The sequence below is a fragment of the Pan troglodytes genome, chromosome 10 (assembly GCF_028858775.2).
Source record: "Pan troglodytes isolate AG18354 chromosome 10, NHGRI_mPanTro3-v2.0_pri, whole genome shotgun sequence".
Lineage (NCBI taxonomy): Eukaryota > Metazoa > Chordata > Mammalia > Primates > Hominidae > Pan > Pan troglodytes.
The window spans coordinates 29,227,730-29,254,693 of record NC_072408.2 but is presented as its reverse complement, the minus strand read 5'-3'; the positions used below and the strand labels follow the sequence as shown (position 1 = coordinate 29,254,693).

Sequence of the window (26,964 nt, the reverse complement as noted above, 5' to 3'; positions counted from 1 at the left end):
GAAATCCTAAACCCTAAGGTGATGATGGTATTAAGAAGTGAAGCCTTGGGGAGGTGATTAGATCATGAGGGCAGGGCACAGCTTCACGGATGGGATCAGTGCCCTTATAAAAGTGATCCCAGAGTGTTGCCTTGTTCCTTCTGTCATGTAAGGACACAGCTAGAAGGCACCATCTATGAGCAACAGACCCTCACCCAACACCGAATCTACCTGTGCCTTGATCTTGGAATGCCCAAGCTCCAGAACTATGAGAAATACATTTCTGTTGTCTATAAGGTACCCAGTCTATAGTATTTTGTTACAGCAGCCTGAATGAACTAAGATACCCCCCAAAAGCAAACTGCATGAGTTAGAACAGGTAGGGACTTCAAGAGTGACAGAAGGGTGCCGTGGGCCTTAGCGGTCTGCCTACCATCAGCCAAGGGGCCTTATTGTGGTCACAGCACCTCAAGGTTTACTTTCCTCCACTCTGAGTTCATATGATTTAGATTTTGGCTTCTGTCACTTTCTCCGGGTTCCAGGGGTGGGGAAGTGGCCCAGGATTGGTCAACTGGAGTATTTCACACACCCCTGCCATAGAGGTGGTCATGGGGCACAAGACAGATTGATAGAATCCATTCAAGACTATTTAGAAAGCAAAGTTGAGTGCCAATGGAGAACAGAACAGAATTCTGCTGCACCTACTGTCGGGACAACACTGAGACTCTTTTTTGTTAAATACAAAAAACACAAAAATAAAATACTTTTTTTTTTTTTTTTTTTTTTTTAAGCTAAAGCCAGTTTGAGCTGCACTTCTGTAGCTTTCCCTTAAAAAGTCTGGACACGGTTGAGGTCAGTCTGCTGGAATTTTATTTCTTTCAGTTTACTATGGTTGAACAATAATATTTAACATGAATAAGGTAGGCAGTATTCAGATGGCCCAAATGATTGAGACCTCCTAGTATCCTCCTAGTGTTGAATACTAGGGAGATGTAATCCCTTCCTCTTGAGTATAGACTGGACCTAATGACTCTCTTCTAATGAACAGAAGGCTACAGTGATGAGATGTCACTTCTGAAATTAAATTTAAAAAAAAAACTGTGGTTTTTTTGTCTTGCATGCCCTTTCTTGCTCTCTCTGGCCCACCTATTCTAAGAGGGACCAGTTGCCTTGTTTGAGCTGCTCAGTGGAGAGAGGCATTTGCCGGGAGAAAAAGCCCTCACAAAACTGGTATCTCCATACAATAGTCATCTAGAACTTGGATCCTGCCTGCAGCTACGTTGGTGAGCTTAGAAGGGATCCCACCCCATTCCAGCCGAGAGATGATTGTAGCCCCAGCCTATACTTTGGTCACAGCCTTCTGAGAGACCATGAACCCGAGTATCCAGCTAAGCTGCACCAGTATTCCTGATCCACAGAAACTATGAGAGAAGAAATGTTTGTTTTTTTAAGCTGCCAAATTTTGGGGTAATTTGTCATGCAGCAAAAGATAACTGACAGAAAGGAATTAAACTTAAATAGATTAACAATAAAATACTTATCCTTTGCCTTTGTGTTATGTTTTCCAAGACAACTCTCAATTACTTTATCTTTAGGACTTTAAAATGCAATTTCAGTATATTCAAGGTCACAGCATAATTCTATTAGGTTGACAGAATATGGTATTTGAGTAGTAAAATTCTTTACAAAAAGGCTCACACTTGAAATTCCATTCTAGTTTAGATGAATCTGTTTTACAAATACACATTGAGAACCTGCTATGTTCCAGGCACAGGAGAATTAAGTCGGATGGGCAGCTTGTTTCAAAGAGCTCTAAGTCCATTCAGGAGAGGAGAAAATCCCATAAGATTTGGAAATAAGTGAATCAGGAGGAATGCCAGTATTCACTAGTTGTGTGACACTGGATAAGCCATTTAAATTTTCAGTGCTTTTGTTTTCTCATCTATAAAATGAGGAATAACAGTAACAACAGCTAATTTATCAACTTATAAGATGGCTAGAAAGACCAAAAAGGACAATGTATGTTATAGCATTGTAAAATTTTAAAATAATATAAAATTATAATTATTGCAATGGTTATTACCAAAACTATAATATACAAACTTTGCTATACAAATAGATAAGAATGGTCCATAATTAATTTGCTGTTTACTGTCATGTAAAAAACTTTTTCCATTAACTATTTAAACATGTCCTTAAATTTGAAATTTGTATTCTAAACATAGCTGTTTTGATCACTGTTTTCAAAACCATGCAATCCGAATTACTTCTCCCTTGAATATAAAACTCTCATACTTTCATCTTAATTTATTCTCTGTGACAAGATAGTTACAGTAATTGTTTACAGAAAAACTGAGTGAAAATTACAAGGAACATGCAAATTCTAATCATTTTGATTAGACCAATTAATAGCTTTTATAAGCAGAAAAGTTTCTATCTTATAAAAAGGAGAAAAAATTTTATTTGATGTTAAATTTAAAGTGTTTAGAGCTACCATTTAGAATCCATTAAATGTTCTCATTACTTCTATTGCCTTCTCCACTAAGCTTTCTTTAATATAATTTGTGATTCATTAGATCAACATTTTGAGGTCACTGGAAAACACTTTATTTTCAATATGCCACTGTACTTAAATTTATAATTCTAGTCCAAACAGCAGATCCCTTAATAAAAATGCACCGGCAAGAATAACTGATTTCATTTTAGGGAAAAGATATCAACAATAAACCGCTTTGGACTGTGCAATCAATGGTTATTGAATTCTGGACTCCAAGCTAATATTTCCAGCTACATAGGTCCTTCAGACTCAAGTTGACCACTTTGCTTTTAATGAACAAGGTCAGAATCATGAATATAAGTACTGTGACATGAACAGAATACTTTACCTGAAAAAATTTTAGCCTTGAGGCATCGTAAACTGCCAAGTATCTTTCCAGTAGGCCTAAATCTTAATATATACTTTAAAGTTGGAGATAGATCTGTCCCTTGAAATCCACTATTCTAGTTGTCTACAGTTTGGTGTGAAATAAAATAAAATTAAACATTTATTAAGCTCTAACTATGGACTACCCCGGGTGCAGAGGGAATACAAAGATGAAGTATAAAGTAGATGAAATAGATAAAATATAATAGAAAACTTAGATAACGTAAGGAATGAGAAATGAATTCAAGGTTCCTAGTTTTTAGAGGATAATGCCTTTATAGCTAAAAGAGAGAAGAAAGGTACTGGGAACATATTTGGGTAGGAGCTAAGGTATTGAGTTCAGTTTAGGAAAAGTCGAAATCTGAGGTAATGCACCACCCAGAAGACAGTTGGAAAGATAGATCCAGAGCTCATTTGTGACATCTAAATTACAAAACGAGGGAGGCGGAGATAGCCCAGGAAGAATTCAGAGAGTTAGAAGGGCCAGTGCTGAACCCCAGAGTTAAGGGGAAGGAGCAGGAGGAAGGAGAAGGTATCAAAGAGAGGCTGGAGGACTGGAAAGAAGATGAGTCACAGAAGCCAAGACAGGAAAGACTCAAAGACCAAAATGATGACTGGTACAGTTGCTACAGGAAGCTCAACGAAGTTAAGAAAGTCTTAAAGACCACTAAATTTGGAATAAGGTGATCGCTGGTGATCTCTGCTGAATCCTTTTCAGTAGAATGGCAGGTGCAGAATCCAGAGGGCCACAAGGCATCGCTCAATCACTCTAAGTGAACCAGGCATCTGCTTTGTGTTTTGGGGACAGGAAAGTACGTGCTGCACAGTGGAAGTTTTTGTAAAAGATATTTGGAAGGTGGGAGAAGCAGAGTCAAGTAAACTAAGAAGTAGCCTCTATCTTCAGTTCAGAGTGTGTTTCCGGATGGGAGGAGCAGACTGGGACTTCAGAAGAGAGGTGCGATTTGGGAATAATTGCTTAGGGAAAGGGAAAGAGAGTGGCTGGAGATAAAGACAAAAGATTGATGACTAGTGTTGAGAAACCAGCTGAGGCTGGAACTCATAAATCTGTAATGTAGCCAACCACCATGGTTATACAGTTTTTTTCTTCCAGTAATGTCAGTAGCAGGAGTGAAGACCACAGATGGTTTGATGGAGCTAAGGTTGAGCATTGGCAGGGTTGTAAGGATGAAGTCTCGAGGAGAAACAAATACTTGAGGGGCCTGGTATCAGGCCTGGTATCAGGGAACTGAATACCTAATCAAAGAATAACTCAACAATACTCTTTTTTGATGTCCTTAATATTAGATATGTATTATTTCAGCTTTTGGGGTACAAGTGGTTTTTAGTTACACAGCTGAGTTGTATACTGGTGCTGAGATTTTAATGCACCTGTCACCCGAATAGTGTACATTGTACCCAATATGTAGTTTTCTATCCCTCATTCCCCTTACCCTCCCTGCTTCTGAGTCTCCAGTGTCCATTGTACCACTCCATATGTCTTTGCTTAGCTCCCACTCAAAAATGGGAACATGCAGCATTTGATTTGCCATTCCTGAGTTAGAGAAGTCAACAATGTTCTCACATGCGGGGATGACTGGTAGGGAATTGAAGGGCCTGGAAAGTTTAACATTCTGGATTTCTCATGAGAAAGAGGTGGGAAAATGAGATTTTATGAAACTTTTGAGGAGAAAAATAGATACAAAAATAGAGAAAGAACCTGATAAATGTAAGAGCTACCAAATACGCTTAACAAAGCAAAAGAATTGATTTGGAGCTTTTAGAAATGATACACTTTACTACGACTTTTCTCTACAAAGCTTCATATTTGCACTTTGTTCATAACATCAAACAACTCCAAATCATATCAGACCATTTCTTTCTTTTTTCTTTTTTGCAGTGCAGTAGCATGATCATGGCTCACTACAGCCTTGACCTCCTGGGCTCAAGTGATCCTTCTGCCTCAGTGTCCACACCCCCTTCTCCCAAGTAGCTGGGATTACAGGAACGCACCACTATGACTGGCTAATTTTAAAATTTTTTGTAGGAGCTGGGCATGGTGGCTCACACCTGTAATCACAGCACTTTGGGAGGCCGAGGGGTGAGCTTGAGTTCAGGAGTTCAAGAACAGCCTGGGCAATATGGCAAAACCCCATATCTACAAAATAAAATAATTTAAAAAGTAAATTTTTCATAGAGGCAGAGTCTCCTTATGTTGCCCAGGCTATATGGGACTATCTCTGAGGTTTGCTATTACAACTCAAACTAAGAGATCTCTGTCTCATTTAAATAAAATATTGCAATTTCTGATTGAGGAACATTCAACTTTACAAACTAAAAACTAAAAAGTAAAAAACAAAACCTTCTAAATGAAAAGAAAACATACCTAATTGTCTGAGAAAATTACAACACTCCAAGTAGAACACTTTAACAAAGCCAAGCTCAAACTGGATAACATAAATTACATAACCTGACACTAAGAGTTCCCTGACCACTGTTGCCAATAATCCAAATAATATTCACTAAAAATGCACATATTTTATAGTAAATAATTTTACTCTCTTTGAGAAATATTTCCTATCAGTAAATTTGATATGTAAGTATTTACTTTATTCATGGAAGAGGAGAATATGATTCATGTGTGACTTAGCAATAGAAAATATAAATAAATAAAACTAGTTCCTATATAGTTTTCCAATTCTCATGAATTCTAGATTTATTTGGAATTCCTCGGAGAACTCTCTGATCTTATGAAAGTTTTATACCCACATTCACATTTTTGTTTATATAGATGCATTGGTTTTTTACTGTTCCGCTTTTCACGATTTGAGTTCTTGGTATTACAGACACAAAATGCATTCATATTCAAATATTGTGATGGCTGGACATGACACAGGACAATGTCACAGCCCTCCTGCTCTTGTACTATGTTGCTGAGGGATTATACACAAAGCTGAGTCAAGGTCCCAACTCTAAACTGGATCTGTTTGCTCACCTTGGTGATAAATTTTCTTCCAGCCCAAGTATGCTGTGAATTACATACATCAGTCCCTAATTTCAGATTCAGTGGGAAAAAAAACAACAACAACAAAGTCACACTAGAGTGTAAGGTAAATTCTCCTATTCAAAGTATAATTGAATACAAAATAATTGAATGAACGTACTGAGAAGAACATTCATCTCATTACAAAAATGGTTAGTCATAACAGCATGTTGTGTTTGCTGCTTTTTCTCCTTTTGGAGCCGTGGAATTATATCCAAGCTGACTCAGGAGTTCATCAACCCATCACGAGGATGGAGGCTGCCATCATGAAGGCACAGTTGACTGGCAGCATGGGGAAGGATGGCACACAGCACTGCAGTTGGGAGCTGGGATATTCCTGCCATGGCTCTCAGCACATAGTAGTGCTTAATGCATATTGGCTGATAATAGCTAACATACCGACAATTGTGTAACATTGAGAAAATTAAGCTCATTTGGCTCAAGTTTTATCTGGAAAATAAAGATAATAGTATTAGTCTCATGGAGTTGTGTGGATTAAATGAGCTAATGCACATAAATTACGAAGCATAGGGCCTAGCATGCACTGATCTCAGGAGATCAAGCATAATAAACTTCGTAGCGTGTGTTGAAAAGAAAAAGGTAGGTCTATAAGAATCTTAAAAAGTATAAACACTGCTTTCCCCTTCTATTTTCCTTGCATTTGGATTCTCAAAACATCTGTTGCAGGAGCTGTGTTTTCCTGTGCTACATAGAGTAGTAGATGGAGAGGAATAGCATCGGAATCATGGATATGGCAAACTAAGATTCTTACAGCCAGAGTATGGTTTTCTAAACTTCCTAATCATTTCAAATACATGAATAGTGACTACAAAGTAATGAGATAGGTTTCTGTGGGTGGCTTATGGGAATCAGTCTTCTTCACAGCTTTTTAAGACAGAAACATCTATAGATGGTCCAGGCACTGTCTTAGATGCTGGAATACAAAGATGAGGATATGGCACTCACAAAAGAACACTGTATGTAAGTAATCACAAAACAATGGAGTAATTGGGGGTGCCATTCACATACACAGGGGCTCCAGGGCTAACCCTTGGGAGAGTGAGCAGGGTTGTGGGAAACTTCACATGAAGGCAGTGTTTGAAGCAATGGGAAGTGTATGGGGGAGGATACGATTAAAAATATACCAAGTTCACAGACTTAAATACTTACGTTACTTCTATTCTGAGCTGTGTAATCTTGAGTTAGACATTTTCTCTCTTTAAGCCTTAAACAATTACTGAGCAAATTACTCTGTTGTTAGAGATATTAAATTTATGTAAAATCAGAGGGCTGGATTGGAAGATCCCAACAGTTCTTAGGTTTAAAATTCCTTTTATGCCTGATCATCTTCCAAATAGTGCTAAAAACACCATTACGCAGAAGATTTGGAATTTTTAAGAATAAAAGAGAGAGGTGTTTGTTCCTATAAATCATGAAAACTTGGCATTGGTAGATAAAACCAGCCATAAATAACAGTTTTAAGGTGATGGGGATTCCCCAATCCTACTTCAATAATGAAAGACCACTGTAAATTCATAAAGTGGAAATTTACAACCAACTGCTGAGCACCCGTACATCTCACCCTAAATTTTAACAGCTGTTCCCCTAAAAGTGATCACGATTATAAGCAGGGTGAAATGTACTGAGCAAAGTTTTTAAAGGTATAAGTTCATATTCATGTCTTCAAAATACTTGCAGAAGTTAATTTTTTGCAGGCAGATTACAGTTTACAAAAACAAGTATTAACCAGAGCTGTAATCATTTGTAAAACTTTCCACTACAGCAATTTGTTAACCTATATCCAATTTTTAGAATCAGCAAGGATGCCACTGTTGGCGTCACATTCCATATTGCTTACATTTGACATGTGCCTAGTTTTATCTCAAAAATGGGGCTTCACAAATCAAATGTTATTTTCTGCACCTGAAAATTCATGAACCACATACCACTGCCAGCAGAAGCACAATGTGAAAACATAAGACCAGCTTAGCAGTAATCAAAAGCACCTGTTTTCACAAAATGTTTGCCACTGTTCTGAAACTACACATAAATTTTAAGTTTGTTGGCTAGACTCAATCGTGAAAAGCAGTTCAGATAATTATCAGAAAACAGGAATTTCATCTTACATTAAATTTATTTTTAAACATAAAAGTCCAATCCTCTGAATCATATTTAACAAATAGTAAGTTATGTAGAAAATAACTTATTCCAACAAGCAACATACAATTCCCTGTTTATCTATTGATAGTAACATAATCTACAATAGCAATATAAAGGGTCTAATTCTCCACAAAGCACAGAAGATGGTGATGCTGTGGGCTGTAACCTGAAAGACCCTGTACAACTTTGTGCGCTTTCTGGAAATAATTTCTTTGACATATAATCTTTCCTTGGACATACAAAAGCCATTAAGAATCTTTATAATGGAGTGTACTTGAAAGACTAGGGAGAAGCATAAAATAATTTTGTTCTACAGAAAACAAACAACGACTATAAAGCAATCATACATTTTAGTATCCTCTGATGACATGGTAAGTGTACTTTTAGCTTAAGAATCATGCTCAATGGATGTTTAGGATCCAAATACAGAGAAGATTATGACACACTTACTAACACTATTCTACAGACAGAGCAAACCATCTTTTCATACCCCCAAATCACCACCCCCACTTTAGACAATCCCTAACTTTGCAATAGTATACTAACAGAAGACTCCTCTATGTGAATAGCAACAGCAGTCCTGCAAAATAAAGGTTTTCTCCAGTAACTATGTCCCCTTTGGCCACAGTCGTCTTTTACCTGTTAGTGACATATTGCAAAAAGACTTTATGATTAGGCCTGGTTTTAAATCTACATTTTTCCTATTCTGAGTGCATTATTCCTAGGAAAAAATGGATTCGGAATTTAAAAAAAAAACTGATTTAACAAATGAATGTCAAGGAAACAAGCCATCCAGAAGATGGCAAGGGAAGTACTGTATTAGAATGAATACACTTTTATCTCTGGAGGCTTTATGCCCCAGCCTCCTATCCAGATTATACAATGACTCCATCTCTTCAATCAGGGTCATCCCAACATCCTGTTCTCCAAGAAGGAACACTGTATCTCAAACGCTCACCCTTCTCAACACCTCCACCACTCCATCCCAAAACTTTGATCTGGTTTTCTTCATTGTACTTGCCACTAGTTTTTCTGTTTTCTTTTTAGCTTGCTGACTCCACTAGGGCAAGGACCTCCTCTGTCTTCTGTACCACGGTATCTCCAGCATGTAGAATGACTCTTGACACGTGCATCATCAAGTAATTGCTGAATGAATAAAAATGGTGGGATGCTTACCACAAATACAATCTTCCTATTCTTGAAAGAATAAAGATGGTAAGAAGAAAATTCAAGCATTATATTTTATTATTTACAATATTATTAATTATGAATAACTTATTTAGTCACAATCTCATACTATTTTGAGCCAGTTCAAATAATTTCTAAAACAGAGATCTTCAAAGGTTTGGATATCAACTGAAATTCAGCTCAGTTTCTACATATCTATAAACCTACTTGCTGACGTTTAGTTTAAATCTACAGATCCAAATAACTCAGTCCCATGGTTGGATGTTTCAGAAAAGCTTTTTGGTTGTAAGATTATGTAATAGTTAGTGAGATAGTGGGGTAGAATTCTAACACTTCAAATTTTAAAAAGCAGATTAAAAATTCTATTATATTCTAATACACCACTAGGCATGTTTCCATCTGGCATCATGGTGAATGATCTGGTGAGAGGTACATGGGGAAGTTGTGTGTTCCCTCTAAAACAAGACTTAACTCTCTAAATGAAAAGTAAGGGCAAAGAATGTTAAATGCACTGCAGTTATGCTGCTAAGCTGAATGTCGTCTGTCTAAATTTGCCCACTAGCTATCCCCTTCTTCCAGCTGTTTGGGATGTATGCTGCCCTGGGGAGACACAGCTCTACTGACTACACCTGCCAGTGATTCCTCTCTCTCTGGGGTCTTCAGCACTCTCCACTGGGATTTAGAACCCCATTTTACAAATAGGAAACTGAAGAAGCATACTGACCCAGGTGATTCATCCAAAGTCACATAGTTTTTTAGTCCCATTAAGAGAATTATATTTTGGGAGGATGGGAACTTTTATGGAAAGAATATAGTTTCCATCGGTGGCATTTATTACTATCAAATGAAAATAACTAAAGAATCATATTTTCCAAATACGAGCTTACCAACACTATCAAACTTGAAACTAGCTGATCTGAGTTCCAATCTGAGTTCTGGTCCTTTCTAATTCTCTAACCTAGAGACCTTAAGGACTGGAATTAGTGAATACAACCCTGAGAGGAGCCTCTTGATCCTTCATGTCTGTCTCCTTTGGATGTGGGCTTGATTCCCTCCCAGTCCAGAATGGTTTCTCCATGAGCACAGTGCACTGAGTTGAATTTGCAAACTCACACAGGAGCATTCTGATTGACCTAGCTGTTTATGAACAGACAAATCACTAAAGACTAAAACGTGGTAGTTTTCTATAATTGTAACCCAAATTATCACAGTTTTGATCAATCAATAATGACAGAACTGAAGGAGAAACAGGAGCATTTTAAATATGAACATTGCTCTTCCAAGGGGAATGAAAAAGGAGTTTTAAGGCAGACAAATGATGACCACTACATCATGCAAACAGAAAGCACTAGAATATGCTTTTTATTAAATAAATAGAAGCCTTGGTGATCTTGTGGAAATCAACAAAAAATAAGTAGAAAACAAGAAATAAAAATTACCACATGGATGTGGGCCCAATACAGAGCTCTTCTGTGTTTGTATAGTTAAAACAGAAATAGCATTGAAGGAATTACTCACCTCCACATGCCATATGTTACATCCGTGAAAGAGTAATGTGAATAAAAAGGAGGCATGAAATCTTATTGCACATTAAATTCAATAGAGTCTATGTTTATTTGGGTCAAGATATAGATTTTGAACACATATTGTATTTCTTGAAATAAGCCAGCAACTTAACATATAACTTACAATGTATTTAAAGGAGGCATAGGTTTATTCAGTAACTTGCCTTGTCTGGAAATGAACATGTTCACATTGGAAGGATTTAAATGAAAGCTGGATGTCCATATAGCTGGGATATTGAAGAAGGACCTTCTATTTCAGATAGCATGCTGTACTAACTGGACTCCGAAGTCCCTCCTAACTCTAATACTGTTTGAAATAATTATGCCATTTTAAGTCCCCTGAAATAATATTCATTGATGAAGGTAGCTATATTTGCAAACCACAGAGCAAATGAGAGGTGATACAGAAAATCACCTCTGGTTTTTGAGCCACCGACAATCACTTTAATTAACATCATCTGTAAATATAATATCATGTTAATTTGACTTGCAATATTAAATCAGGAGTTTGTTTTTGTTCAGGAGTTTAAGATAAGATGGCCTACTGTTCAAAAAAATAAAGCCACCTATCAGGGAACTAAGTAGTTACAATTTATATGTAGATGATCCTGGACCTTAAATATCATCAGAAGGCTCATCAGTGAGCTAAAACAAAAGTGGGGATGAGAGGTGAAGGACCAGACCCAATAAGGGAGTCTGGCTGCTATTCCCAGTTCCACGACAATCAGTGGGGACTACGTAAGTTGATTAACTTGTTTGTATATTAGTTACTTTATCTAAAAAAATACTCAGGTTGACAAAGTAGATTCTAAGGTCCCTTTCAACTTTAGTATTTCTTTATTCCATATAGAAAAAAATATAGCTTGAGACAAGAAAGTTGGTCATACAAAATAACCAGCCCATGGAACATGATAGCCAATCAATTTTCAACAAGACAAACATACTATAGATGGAAAGCAATTCTTAGGGAAGAAAAATAAGCAGTATAGTCATAAAACAAGCAAGTTTGCCCTATTTCTTTATAATTGATGTTTCTTCTAATTCATTCGGGATTTTTTGAGTTAAACTAAATACAGCTAAGGCTTGAATCATTCAGGATTTCACATCCAAGACCTGTCAGTCTGATGATCCCACTATTTTTAACATAGAAATAAATGGCTTCTATGCTTGTAAGCACTAGAGAAGTAAGGACAGCCTATGAAATGTGCTTCCCTCTCTCCTTCCTTTTCCCCTCCCCAGTTCCTTCCTCTTCCCTGTCATCCCCCACAGACTGAGGAAGGCAAGACTCCCTTTGATTATGTGTTCAGCTCTTGCACATATTTCTGCACAAATCAGGCATCTTTCCAAAGTATATGTCAGAGTTCTCACTCTAGCCTTGTGGCACACTTATCAAGAAAGAAAGTCCTAATTAGACGTCAGTTTCCTGAAGCAGAGAGGGTGTGGTTACATGAATTTACCAAAGGGGGAAAACTCTAAAGGAACCAGTAAGAATAAATTACTTATCTAATCACCCACACCACAGCCTAAAAATTATCATTCTACAAATACCACTGTCAATATTGTTTTTCCTCTGAGAAGAACAATGCATCGTGTTTTTCAATGACATGAAAGAAAGTGAAGCACCCTTTTAAAATACGATTTGAACATCTAAGGCACTTTAAAGCCTGAATTGCCTAACTAGGAATTGTAAATGCATACAATGCATCATAAAATAATTTAGCTAACAATGATTTCATACACACACATCACAATTACTGCTGAATATCTATTAGAATAGGCAAACAACAACAACAAAACAACAAATGAAATAATTTGTACATACAAATGACCCTTTTATTCAGAAGGTCTAAGCCATATTCATGTTCCTCCCTCTCTCCAGTTTCCCTGAAATGACCTCAGTAAGAAAAGTTAATTGGTCACTAATGACTGCCCTGAGAGCTTTCCCAGACAGCTTTTCTTCAATCTAGGAGAGTCAGGAAGACCAAGAACAGCAGTTACCATGGAGGAGTCCCACTCCTAATTCCATACTATTACACAGGTGTATAAGATGCTAGCGCTGTACATGAGAGTGGCTCACATACCTCTATTCATAAGAGAGAAACAAATTCTTCTTTCTCAAGTAATTCAGCTGCATGGACAGCAAGAGGTCAGGATTGTTATGTATAAGAACAGTGTTAAGAGATTGCTTCTTTAATATACATTATCTGTCTTATAGCTGGAATATTATCCAGTGTGGTTAAATAAAAATACACATGACAATAGAATCAGACATTTTATTTTTGTATGACAGATGAATTAACATATGACCTGCCAGAGCCTATAAAAAGACATTACCATAACACAGTATTTAGCGAAAAACAAAAACACCAAACATAAAAAAATGGAATGTTAGGGTCCTTTTCTAGCTCTTCACTACATTCAAGTTTATGACAGTTTTGTAATCAAAGCAAGTTTTTCTCAAGGAAAAATACCAAATGAATCATCTTTGTGAGAATTTCAAAAAGTAAATGGTGCTTCTTGGTGGATACGATTAAATAAAAAATGCAGTCTCGGATTTACAAACATCTTCAGAATTTCAAAGGTTTATCAAAATTCTCCAACACTACTTAATATTCAGTGATAGATTATGACCCTAAAGTAACAGGAATTCTCCCCACTGAGCATTCCTGTCAGAAAAACAATTCCCTCAGGATATTTAGGTGATTTCTTTTTGCCTTAAATACCAATGAAAATTCTCCAGTCAATACCTTTACCTAAATTGTTTTGGAAATCAAGCAAAGTTCAAAATATATACAATATAGTTCTATAACTGGGAAAATCTTTAGGGACAAAGCCACCTTGTATCACATTTTAAAAGACTAAAACCCAGAAATGTTTGGTGACTTACCCAAAGCATGCGTCTGTCTAGTTTACTTAAACTCTAACTCTAGAATTATGAAGGATAGATGAGTGATGAAAGCAGTTTTTAAAAAAATCAAACATGGCCATCTCATGTACATTGACACACATCAAGTCAATATAAAGTCAGAGGAGATTTAAAATCATTCTATCATCATTGTCACTGCTAAAACTGAGTTTTGATGGAATTTCAGAAAAGTCATCTATTATTAAAATAACTTCTTTTCCATAGCATTTCACCCTATGGACATTTTAATTCAGACTCTGGCATTTAACAAGATTATAAGTGATGCTGTATTTAAGATGAAGGAATGGGTGGTGAAATTCTAAATCAGAACCCACAATAGAAGAGACATTAGGATAAAATTAAATATCAGAACTGGAAAATGTACTACAGGGAGGACAGATTTGGAGAATTTTCTGGGAGGTTCTTTTTAGCTGACTATTTCATTATTACACATATAAAGTTCTTGTGGCAATCTGCTCTAAAGGAAAAACTGACAAGACAGAGGGTTAAGTTTCTTTCAAGAAGTAAACACTCTAGGGAGAAAAAGAAGAATGACACTTCTGGTTCATCAATAGCATCATTAAAATGTGAACATCATCAGTAAATTCCAGCCTTAATGTAGATAGTTTTTCTAAGCCGTCTAGAGAAACACATGGGGTATAAACTTTTAAATTATGCCAAAAACTAATTAAAACAGATATGTTGTAGATGTAATTGAATTCAACCATATTACCCATTTGAGAGGACTGGTTTTAAGGTCAGTCTCACTCTTTAATGCTTTTCTACAGCTCTAAGATGTAAGTGGATGTCTCCCCTACCCAATTCAGAGAAGCCCTGAAACCGAAGCCAAAAGATGCACTGAGAAGTCATTGTATTATATGACTTATCTTCTTTAAAAGCCCTGACTATTTGACATTTGATGAAATGCCAAATCCCAAGTGCCTGAGTCCACTCTGACACATTCTGTTTATTATGTAGTAGTTTCAAGTTGGGGACCCAATTTGCAACTAACTCCACAAGTTACATATTACATAATGGGTATGTTCTGATAAATCACAGGAAAAACATGTCAGTTTCATATCTAAAGGAAATGACTTTTGATATTTAACATCTTATCCTTAGCATGGCCTTGACAAATGAGATAAAACGTGATTCTCTTTGAGTTATTTCACTTAATGTATAAAGACTACTTACTATCTTCATTATATAACTGTCCTAACTCTAGTTTGGGAATATTTCTTAGATACCTCCATATATAGTTCTTCTTGTCAAGACATTTTATAAACTTACAGAATAATTCTATTGTTTTTAAATTCTTACCAAAGCTAGTAGTATGTAGGCATTTGAGAAATATTGTTCAATTCTATTTCTACAAACATACATCATGGTACAAACCTGAGATGGTATGAATCTGACTCAGTATATATTGACTGCAAAAAATCTGTACAATGTCTACCAGTCTAATTAAAAGTTAATAAGCTCCTTTTATTCAGTTTCTGAGTTTTCAGAATTACACATGCAATCTGACAATATTTTTTGATGTGACATAAATTTTAGTTAAATTCTAGGATATATTATGGAAACAAAATTTAGGAAATAGAGTGTCACTCTATCAGAACACATTATTCATGTGCACACATTTAAAAGAGAAACATCTCTAAAACTCCGAGGTTACTCAGGTAAAAGCAATACAGCCACATTATTCAAGCAAATATCAAATAATTACAATTTTACATTCTTGTGTTATTGCCACCACATGAATTTTCAACCCTCAGTCTTCATCAATCACAACAGAATTTCTAGCATTTAGAAGGAATTCTCATGGCTTTCAATACCACAGAAATTGGGATTTAAATTATTTATTAGTTAATGCTCAGAGGTTATAAGTGGGATGCATTCATGATTAGACATCAAAAGACCAGAACGAATTAGAATTGAAATACAAGTTTATAAAGATCCTTATTGAAGAAGACAAATAAATAATTTTTAGCTTTTTAAAAATGTAGATCATACATAACTGTCATCTTCCCCCATTTGGGGCACATCATAAACTCAGTGATCTCTGTGCATAGCTGCTTTCTCTCTGCACCCTTAGGCATTTCTGGGCATTTTAAATCTAGTGGGACAAGTCTAAACCTTACCAGAAACTTAAAGCGCTGACAGATAAAAGAAAACTGCCAGTTCTCTTCTATTTATAAGCTAATTTTCAAATGTCTCAATATAGACATATTACGCATACTACAGGTATCACTGCTTCTAGCTGACAGCAAATAAGAATTAACCTTATTTAATAACAAAATTGTAAGCATGCATCAGAGAAAGGTACTTGAACTTCCTTGTACAAACAACACGTCAGATTAATCACAGATAACTGTCTAGAAGTCTGTATCAGAAGCATTAAGCATTAACATCAACTTGAACATGAACAATTATTTCTTCCAAATGAGCTAGCCTTCCCTATTCTGAAAGAAAAAGGAAAGCAACAACTACAACGGAGCATATTCTGGCCACCTACTACGTTGGCTTGCAACTTTTTTGAATGGCTTATTAAAATAACATAATTAATTTCACTTAAAATATTAACGATGTGTACAGACCTTGGCTGGTGACACTGTCTAGATGCTATTATCTAATGGCTGTTCTTGCAACAAATCAAGCAAAACATAGCACTTCAGCACTTACAGACTGCTCACAGAGAACACCATCTGAGAAACCTTTTGCATTTAAGATTAAGGCTCCACACAAGGTTTATTGTTAGCCCCAGCATGCGAGAAGGAACCGGAGGATGGAGAGAAGCGCTTACTTCGAAAATGCTCTGAAGCGTAATAATAGACATCCTCATAGCCCTCGTGGTAATCCTCTTCTGGTCGGTACTTTTTCCCCTTTCTTCTCCTAGATCTTCTTATCGCCTTGACAAAACCCAGGAAGCGGTCCATCTCTTACTCACCGTGCAGCGCGGCACAGCTAGCACAAGAGCACAGCAATAGCCCAGCTGCTCTGCGAGCCGGTGGAGCATGAATGACCAATACCAAACCTGGACCAGGACAGCTACCCTTCTATCTACCTCTGGGCTACCATCGACACGGCGACTTTGGCCATAGGAGGGGAAAGAAAATAATAGCGATATGGGTTTACCTTGACAATATTTCTCATTTAGATCAATAAACTGTCAAATCTGTAATTTAAAAAAAAAAAAAGAGGAAAAGAGAAAGAAAGTGAAATGGTAATAAAAGACTAAGAAAAAACAAAGAGCAAAGCTTTGGACTTTAAATAGCTTCAAAACAAAGTTCAAGAGATTCAGCTGAGGCAAGAGGAGTCCCAGCACGAGAATTTCACTATCCAATATCTCCATCATCTCATCATCGGGGCGGGGGTGTAGGAGAAGAGAGGGGCGGGGAAACACATTAGTCAATGGACTGAACCAAAGTTAGAGACTGAACTGACTTTCCTACCTGCTAATCCAACACCCTAATCCTAGCCCACATTATCTCAAAACATGTGCTTGGGAAACCTCTTGAAAAGCTATTGTTTTGCAATGGGCGTACTGATTAACCCTTTGTGCTCCCTTGCATATCAAATTAATAAGCAGCAAAGTGGTTTCATCCATATGCACAGCCCTCTTGCTGACAGGAGTGTGCAGTATGTGTTAATTGGAGCAGCAGGGAGAAGGCTCAGCAGCTGCTTTCAAATGACACGTTTACCCACTGGGCATTAATGTATTCCAATCACTGTTTGATCTAAATATTAAAATGCACTTCACAGAGAAGCTTCTCATAGGCTTAGTAATAGCATACCATAATCAGCAAATAAAGGAAACTGCCTGGTTTAAGGGAAAAGAAATACAAATAATCCAACTCAACTTAGACTGAACTCAAATATAAACCTAGCTCAATTGTTACATTTTTTAAAAAACATGAAAGTAAATGGGCTAAACAGATAACAAAACTTAATTCTTCTTGGTGAAGACAGTGGAAAGAGAAATTTCATAATATGCTCACATGCTGTTCATCCTTTATCTCTAAAAATCACAAGCTTTAAAAAATTATTTTTAAGAACAACAATCAGAAACACTTCATAGTAGACGAGAGAGGTACTCTAAAGTCTAGAGAGGTCAGCATTAATCATGAATAATTTTTTTTTCTCTATAGCTTCTTTCTTCTTCAGGTCTTTAAGCGAAAGAGAACTTTTAACACCAGGAAAAATCTGATTAGTTTACAATATAATTAATCAAGCATGTCAGCATATTACCTATGAAACTAATGATATACTGCAGCTCCATGTTCCCAGAAATATAATTTTTTAAAAGTCTTCTTACTGAATAAAGATAGTTCAATATCTGTGTAATGTCAAGTTTGTAGGATCATCCCAGAGGGAACTGACTGCACTTTGCACTCTGTTAGATTCACAAGCAATTTGTCTGTCTTCTTGATTTACACAGTTCCCTATTTTCAGATATAAATTGATAATGATGGAGCAGGGAGAAATTTACTTAGAAAGGCAAATATTCATCAGCCAAGAACATATCGCGTCTAAAATATGTAGTTACTTTCAATGGTTCTGTGAAGTTCCTTTATTCCCAGAAGTTTCCCATTTTGTATGCCTTAGGAGTAAGTTTGTGGAAAGAAACACTAACTTAATGATGCTGACAAAAAGATGCTACAAAATGTTTTATGAATATCTTTAAATTTAAAAAATCACTTGTCCTTAGGTTTCTTTTTTCTTTCTTTCTTTTTTTTTTTTTTTTTGGTTTCAAATCCTTTATTATTCTGATTCCCTCAACCAAAACAAACTAGAACAATTAACAAATAATGAATGAGAAATTTGAAGATCTGGATTTTAGACCTGAATAGTCACTAAATATATGACAATAATAATACACAATCTTTTAATTTAACCTAACAGCTCTAATAATGAGGTGAATGTAATTATACCTCTATGGATGAGCAAAAAAAGGTTCAATGGTGTTTTAGTGGTTTGTCCAAGATCACAAAGCTAATATTATCACGGCAGGTAGTAGCGGGTATTTTTCATACCAGTTCAGAGATTATTTTGTCTATCTAAGAATTACATGCATTCAAGTTCATTCTTTTCTATGTAAATTTTCTCTTGAAATGGAATTTGAAAAAATTGTCAACTTTCATTTTTAATGGACCACACATATATCTTGGTTTATGTGATTAATTCAAGTATATGTGTCCCCCAGAGACACATTATTGCATTAGCAGGCAATAAATTTTACGCAACTACACTTGAATTTTAACTCTTAAATTAGTAGAGTCCATATTAAGTTTTGTAGTTTTAAGCTCCCAGTTCAATCTAAAAGGACTAACTTACAGAAGAGATGGTGCTTTACTCTTTAATACAAAGAAGATCCCTTTTGCATAGAACAACTTAAAACATTTCACTAGAGTTTGATTTTTTAATTTTGGTATTTAAAGGGACTGATTTTCTCAAGCAGTGGTAAGCAACTATTTTTGCACAAGAACTAATGCAGACAAAGTAAAATTATCTACACACCAAACTCTGTTTTCAGAAATAAACAGAAATTGTACATAAGCACCTATTTTTTTTTTTTACTTCTGAAGGATTACATTTGTTAACATTTCAGTATCTGTAATGATAGAATTTTTATATGAGATGTGGTTTGGTGGTGCTGGGGAGGAGGAGTTCAGAGTTTAGCCATATATTTGAAGGCATACAGCAGAAGGTGTAAAAGCTCATTACAACAATCAGAGACGCTTGGGAAGCCAGGATAAGGAAGCTGTTATTTAGGGGAGGTCCACTTGGGTCACAAAGAATGAAAGGATGTTGCAACAGATGATGTGAAGGAGGGAAAGCATGAGTATATGGGCCACAATCTGAAAGACAGAAGACTAGACACCGGGTGCTCTGCCTGAGGGGTGGCGGAGGTAAACGAGATCATTTTATTCAATTTTCCTGGGTCCATATTTCTTGATATGGTTTGTATCTGTGTCCCCACCAAATCTCATGTCAAACTGTAATCCCCAGCATTGGATGTGGGATCTGGTGAGAGGTAACTGGATCATGGAGATGGATTTTCCATGAATGGTTTAGTACCATCCCCTTGGTACTATTCTCTCAGCAGTGAGTGAGTTCTCATGAGATGTGGCCCATTAAAAATGTGTGGCACCTGGCCAGGCGCGGTGGCTCACGCCTGTAATCTCTGCACTTTGGGAGGCCGAGGCAGGTGGATCAAAAGGTCAGGAGATCGAGACCATCCTGGCTAACATGGTGAAACCCTGTCTCTACTGAAAATACAAAAAAATTAGCCAGGCATGGTGGCGGGCACCTGTAGTCCCAGCTACTCGGGAGGCTGAGGCAAGAGAATGGTGTGAACCTGGGAGGTGGAGCTTGCAGTGAGTAGAGATCCCGCCACTGCACTCCAGCCTGGGCGATGGAGTAAAAAAGTGTGGCACCTTCCCCCTCTCTCTCTTGCTCCTGCTCTGGTCCAGTGAGATACTCACTCCCCCTTTGCCTTTCACCATGACTGGAAGCTTCCTGAGGCCTCCCCAGAAATAGATGCCGCTATGCTTCCTTTACAGCCTGTAGACCTATGAGCCAATTAAACCTATTTTTTATACATAACCCAGTCTCAGGTATTTCTTTATAGCAATGTGAGAACGGACTAATACACTTCTGAATTTTTTCCCATCTTCTACACTAAAATGATCCATGTTTAACAATAAAGGGCAAACCTAAAATCTTTGTCAATTCTTGGTTGTATTATAATGCTAACTGTTGTTTAACAATTGCTTCACAGTTAGCTATTATAATACAACCAAGAACTGACAGATTAGTACTGTAGTTCAAGTCCATTCAATTAGGTGTACCACTCTTTGCGTAGAGAGAATGGCCCTTTCACTCCATACCACAAACTCCAGTAAGAGGTGCTATTTATCAGTTATTGCACTCTATATTCTAAAGTGATGCGACAGTTGAGAAGTTGCAAATGGCAGTTCACAGAATGGCAGTTTATCTCCCACAAATACGTTTTGTTTGGCTCACATGAATGTTTGTGGTTTTGTTCTTGGTTTTTTGTTTTTTGTTTTTTTGGAGACAGACTCTAGCTCGGTCACCCAGGGTGGAGTGCAGTAGCGCGATCTCGGCTCACTACAACCTCTTCCTCCCAGGTTCAAGCGATTCTCCTGCCTCAGCCTCCCGAGTAGCTAGGATTACAGGCGCCTGCCACCATGTCCAGCTAATTTTTGTGTTTTGTTTGTTTGTTTGTTTTTTTGAGACGGGTTTTCACTGTGTTGGCCAGGCTGATCTCAAACTCCTGACCTTGTGATCTGCCCACCTCGGCCTCCCAAAGTGCTGGGATTAAAAGCATGAGCCACTGTTTTTCTGTTGTTTTTTTTTTTTTTTTAAACTGAGCAAACATCTAAAGTCAAGAGATTTCATAAATAAATCAAACGTTTGTTTTTGTCTTGAAATAGCAAAAGATTTGGTAACCTTGAGCCTGATTCCAATATGGCAACTATTGATTAGAGCTGAGTGGTGGCTGCCTGCCACCCATAAATAAACATGTGCTTTCCATTTAGCTAGAGTCCCTCCCCAGGGTCCAATTCAATCATTCAGTTACCACCTGGCCCCTGCAGGCATAAATGCTTGTGAACAATGGTTGAAGTACTATCCTGACTAGCCAGTCTCAAAACACTTATTACTTTAAAAGAAATTCCAGCACCCCTATATTTTGATGTAAAGAAAGCAGGCTATTATAATAAATTGGTTATCAGTTGAGCTAAATGTTCACTAAACTATAATATTAAATTTATTAGAAAAATTTGTTCACATGAGAAAATAAAGCAGTTTGAAGTATTCAACAAAATGCATTTCAACCAGCAAGGGCAAATATATGTTAACAAATATGTATTTTTCAAGTGCTAATTATTTTCTTTTTTGGGAAGTAGGCAATTGCCTATATAGCATTTACATGATTTCTGTAGTCTTCTGAACTGGATTCTTCATCCCCTTTTAGGAAAAAAGAAATGGACCAGCTATTGAGATTAAATCTTCAATTTATAACCTTTCCTAGATCAGCGATTAGGGAGTTCCCTTCAATGCATAATTAAATTGAGTAATGGTTATAGTATTTTTTTTTTAGTAACAGTATGAAACACACAGTCTATAAGAGAAATCTTTAAGACATTAAATTAATCTGGCCCTTTTAGATTTCATAGCATCTGCATGCGATGCCAATAATTGCTGCAGCCTTCATGTAGCCTTGGGAGAGATACCCTGACCTACTGAGGATGAGAATGGGAAAGAAAAAAACACTCTGTTCTCTGGCACTAATGGTATTCTCATTAGACCCACTCCTACTTTACTGTAGCAAATGATTTGTAATATCCCTTCTTACTAACTAAAACTCATAGATCATGTAACTCATGAGCACATAATTTAAACACAAAATGTCTTTTTTTTTTTTTTTGAGACAGGATCTTGGTGTGTTGCCCAGGCTGGAGTCCAGTGGTACAATCACAGCTCACTACAGCCTCCACCTCTCAGGGTCAAGTGATCCTCCCACCTCAGCCTCCTGAGTAGCTCGGACTACAGGCATGTCTCACCACATACAGCTAATTTTTGTTTTGTTTTGAGACAGACAGGGTTTCACCATCTAGCTGATCTTGAACTCTGGAGCTCCAGCAATCTGCCCACCTTGGCCTCCCAAAGTGCTGGGATTGCAGGCATGAGCCACCACACCTGGCTTAAACACAAAATGACTTAATGCTGATATATATTTAATAATACGTATTTCAAATAAATGGATCTGAGGGCATTGCTACAACAGAAAATATAGTTAAATCCTTGCAACCACTTCTAATGAATAATTCTGAATTTGAGAGGGGATCAGAAGCCATTCCATACATCATACAGAAAATAAAAAGGTAGACAGGTAGATATCAGAATAAAAACCAGTATATTCACTGTACACTAAAACTGAAAAATATTTCATGTCTGTATAACAGTATTAGCTTCTAGGCTCAAATAATTATAAATAGATTTTCATTTATAAGAGTTTTTATTTGCCAGGCATGGTGGCTCACAGCTGTAATGCCAGCACTTTGGGAGGCCAAGGCGGGTGGATCACCTGAGTTCAGGAGTTTGAGACCAGCCTGGCCAACATGGTGAAACCCCGTCTCTACTAAAAATACAAAAACTAGCCAGGTGTGGTGGTGTGCGCCTGTAATCCCAGCTACTCGGGAGGCTTAGGCAGGAGAATCGCTTGAACCTGGGCGGCAGAGGTTGCAGTGAGCAAGATCACACCACTGCACTCCAGCCTGGGCAACGAGAGTGAAACTCTGTGTCAAGGAAAAAAAAGAGTTTTTACTGATAATAGTTATGTGAGGGTTGTACAGGATGCAGAATAAATTTTCTGTTTGTAACCACGTCTCCCTCGTTTTAATATTTCTAGCACCTTCAGCCACCATCCATAAAATGCTAGCAATAATCCCCAATCCCCAGCATTGTGATAACCCAAAATATAGAAAAAAATACTCATTATGTTTAAAAGACTTTTTCCACAAATAATTCTTAATTGGGTCTCTAATTTGATTCTGTCCAATTACTACTTATTTGTGTTGTTTATTAAAGCATAGAGCCACCTGCCTAAACAGTGATAATATACCCTAAGTTTGCTCATCTGCAAATTGGTGAATAAATTAAGCCAATTCATCCATCTGTGAGCTATTTCAAGGTCGACCCTCCATTGGCTACAAGATTTTGAGTTAAAAAGACAGTGGAGGACAGTGCTTACAGTTTGATAATGTTTGCTTACTGAGCATGAAATGAAATTTAACTGTGGCATATCTGCATTTGTAAATTTATTGTGGTTGTTTAGACTTCTTGCAAAATGAAATGTCAGGCAGTCATTCTGAGATTGCAAATATATTAGGCTTCAAAGGGCTCAGATAACTGAGGTAATTGAGTTTTCAAAGATTTTTTCTACTTTTTTTCTACCATATAGAATTAATATGTTCATTCAATAAGTGTAGAATGAGCATAAAAGAGCAAAAGCATAAAAATAATTTCTGAATGTAAAATGCTAAGTGTGCCATCTGACTATTATAAGGATTTCAAAAATGTTCATTGTATCGGAACTCATTTTTTCCTGAAGGTGTATGTGTCTTAGGAGGAAAGATTTGGACTAGAAAGTCTCTTCTAGCTACAAGATGTTATTATTTTTATGCAGCTAGATGCTTTGAAGTGATGAAAAATACAGTGCTGATTATAGTGTCTTTTAAGGTAATAGTGAGACTTCACGGAATCTATTTAAGCTCAATGTTTGACGGTTCTGAAGAATATATTACCTAATGCCTTCTATTTCCCGGAATTCATTCCATTTTCCCTGTCTCTCTCTGATTCTCTCTCTCTCTGACTCTCTCCTCTCTTCCTCCTTCCCTCCCTCCTTCCCTTCTTTCTCCTTGCCAACTTGTTCTTTTCAAGCTACTTGGAGATAAGAAAAGTCTATTTATTTTAAGTTATACATATTTATTTATTTATATTTGTCTCTTGGTTGGTTGGTTTTTACCCAAGTACTGAATTTCTAAAAGCTGAGAATTTTATTTATTCATTTGGCTACAGGAACATTTTCTTGGTATTTAAATTTGTTCCTGTGGTCTCACTTCTAAGTTGTCATAAATAATCTAATTTAAATTTCTCTTCTTTTCCATCTCTAAATGCATTGCCATGTGATTCATCTTTCCTGCCTTCTCGGCCTTTTTCTCTTAAAGCCATTTCTTTGGCCCCCAATCCTAGCTATGATTTACAAGCAAACTTATTTGGGTTAATAGCAAATATTTTAAAGCACTTGTGAGTTTTAGATTTTTTAACAGCCATTTACCCAATTTGAGTTATCCAGCATTTCTGCCTCTCCTTTTTACTTTTATTTTTATTTATTTATTTATTCATTTTGCGATGGAGTATCACTCTGTCACTCAGGCTGGAATGGAGTGGCGCAATCTTGGCTCACTGCAACTTCCACTTCCCGGGTTCAAGCAATTCTCCAGCCTCAGCCTCCTGAGTAGCTGGGATTACAGGCACCCACCACCATGCTTGGCTAATTTTTTGTGTTTTTAGTAGAGATGGGGTTTCACCATGTTAGTCCAGCTGGTCTTGAACTCCTGACCTCAAGTGATCCGCCTGCCTCGGCCTCCCAAAGTGCTGGGATTACAGGTGTGAGCCACTGTGCCTGGCCTCCTCTTTACTTTTATTATTGAGCATTTGTCTGGTTCATTCGTCTGTTTGTTCATTTATTTACTCAATTGTTCTTCACACACATAATTACATGTTCGATATTTATTATGCAGTAGGTGTGGAACAGAATATGGAGGGAAAATTCTAAGTCATCATTCTCCTTGAGAGTAGCTTTAGTTACAAGTTCAAGTAAAGAGTTTAAAACTGTTAGCTTAAATTACACTTTTAGAATGTCTACAGCTCTAAGGATTCATTTTTTTGCCCTATAAAATGTATTTAGTGCCAGTCACATGCTAGATGTTTAATCCATCATGGCTTTGACCAACTTTTAGAACTGGTCCTATTTCACATTCTTGCTGGTTGATTTTGGTGTTTGACATACTTTTTAGGAGGAAAACATTAAAGACCCTTGAATAATTTAAACAGTATGTTTCCATGAACTATGAAGAATATGTGCTTGTCTCACACTAAATCTGATTCATTTATTCGACAAATGCTTCCCGTGTGTCTCTAGTGCCAGGCAGTATTCACACTCTAAAGATAGAACAGTGCACATGAGGGTAACACTCCTCTCATGGAGGTATATTATAGATGAGGAGGTGTGTTAGTCTGTTTGTGTTACTATAAAGGAATACCTGAGACTGGGTAATTTATAAAGAAAAGAGGATTATTTTGGTTCACGGTTCCCTAGGCTGTACAGGAAATGTGGTAAAGGCATCTGCTTCTGATGAAGGCCTCAGGGAGCTTATGATTATGGCAGAAGGTGAAGGGGAAGCAAGTATATCACATAGTGAGAGAGGAAGCAAGAGAGAGGAAAAGGTGCCAGGCTCCTTGTAAATAACCAGCTCTCATGTGAACTAATAGAGAGAGAACTCACTTATCACCAAAGAATGACACTAAGCCATTCAAGAGAGATCTGCACCGATGATCCAAGGACCTCCCACTAGGCCCCACCTCCAACACTGGGGATCACATTTCAACATGAGGTTTGGAGGGGAGACACATCAAACCATATCAGAGGAAACAGATAACATGCAGTAAATACATCATCAAACAAAGTAATTTCCAATAGTGAGAAGTGACAAGGTGATGCAATGGAAGTGACTCTGGGGGCTATATTTGAATGGGGAGAGCTGAGGAAACATTACCAGGAGGAGACACAACTTGAGCAAAGACCTAAAAAATACAAGAAGATCCATCCAACCAAAGGTGTGGGGGCAGTACCTTTGATACAGCATGAACAGGAAGGATGACAATACTGAGTTGGCATTGTGCCAGGGTCAGGAAGGTGACCACTGTGGAGAATAATAGGAGAGGAAGCTAAAGAGGCAGGCAGGGGCCAGCTCACCTCAGGCTTTCCAGGCCCAGATACAAATTGTGGGCTTCTATTCCACATGCATTAGGAGCACATAGAATTCAGTGCACAGTGTTAAATAGGGAAGTGACATGATCTACATTTAAGATGAATATTCTGGTTGTTTATGGAAAATGGGCAAGAGTGGAAATAGGGTTCTCAGAAAGAAATCAAGCATGATTCTTTGACTTTTGGTGTGAATAACTGGAAGGATAATACTGTGATAGTATTACTATGATAGGAATAATGGTGGAGATACAGGTTTAAGGGCTGTGCCTTAAACTATTGTCTATATTATGTGTATATACTTTATATATAGTTATAAATTTTATATATAGTTACATACTTTATATATAGTTATAAATCTATGAATTTTATTTTAGAAGTAAATGTACCACCTTCAGCTGTGCAACTGTGAGCAAGTTAAACTCTCTGTACCCCATTTCCTCATCTACAAATGAGGATAAACAATAGTACCATATTCATAGGATTACTGTGAGTATTAAATGAGTACATGAAGCTCTTGGAGATTGGTACATAGCAAGAAAAATTTAAATGTATTGTTATTGATAATAAAGGTTAATTTACTGAAAGGAGCCTTCTTTTCATTTTCATTCACTTTATTATAGCTGC

At 37.0% G+C, this 26,964-nt stretch overlaps 1 protein-coding gene across 10 annotated transcripts in view; it reads right to left on the bottom strand.

Annotated features, from left to right (window-relative positions):
* Positions 1–26,964, bottom strand: part of GRIP1 (glutamate receptor interacting protein 1) — a 716,800-nt gene that overhangs the window by 435,106 nt on the left and 254,730 nt on the right. For 6 of the 10 annotated variants that reach the window (XM_009424970.5, XM_054664154.2, XM_054664156.2 and 3 more), the window contains exon 1: positions 16,564–16,795. The exons of the other annotated variants lie outside the window; for them this stretch is intronic. In XM_009424970.5, the coding sequence (XP_009423245.1) occupies positions 16,564–16,696 (133 nt within the window). In that variant the 5' untranslated portion in view covers positions 16,697–16,795. Of the gene's footprint in view, positions 1–16,563; positions 16,796–26,964 lie in introns of those variants that run through there. 10 annotated transcript variants of the gene reach the window in all.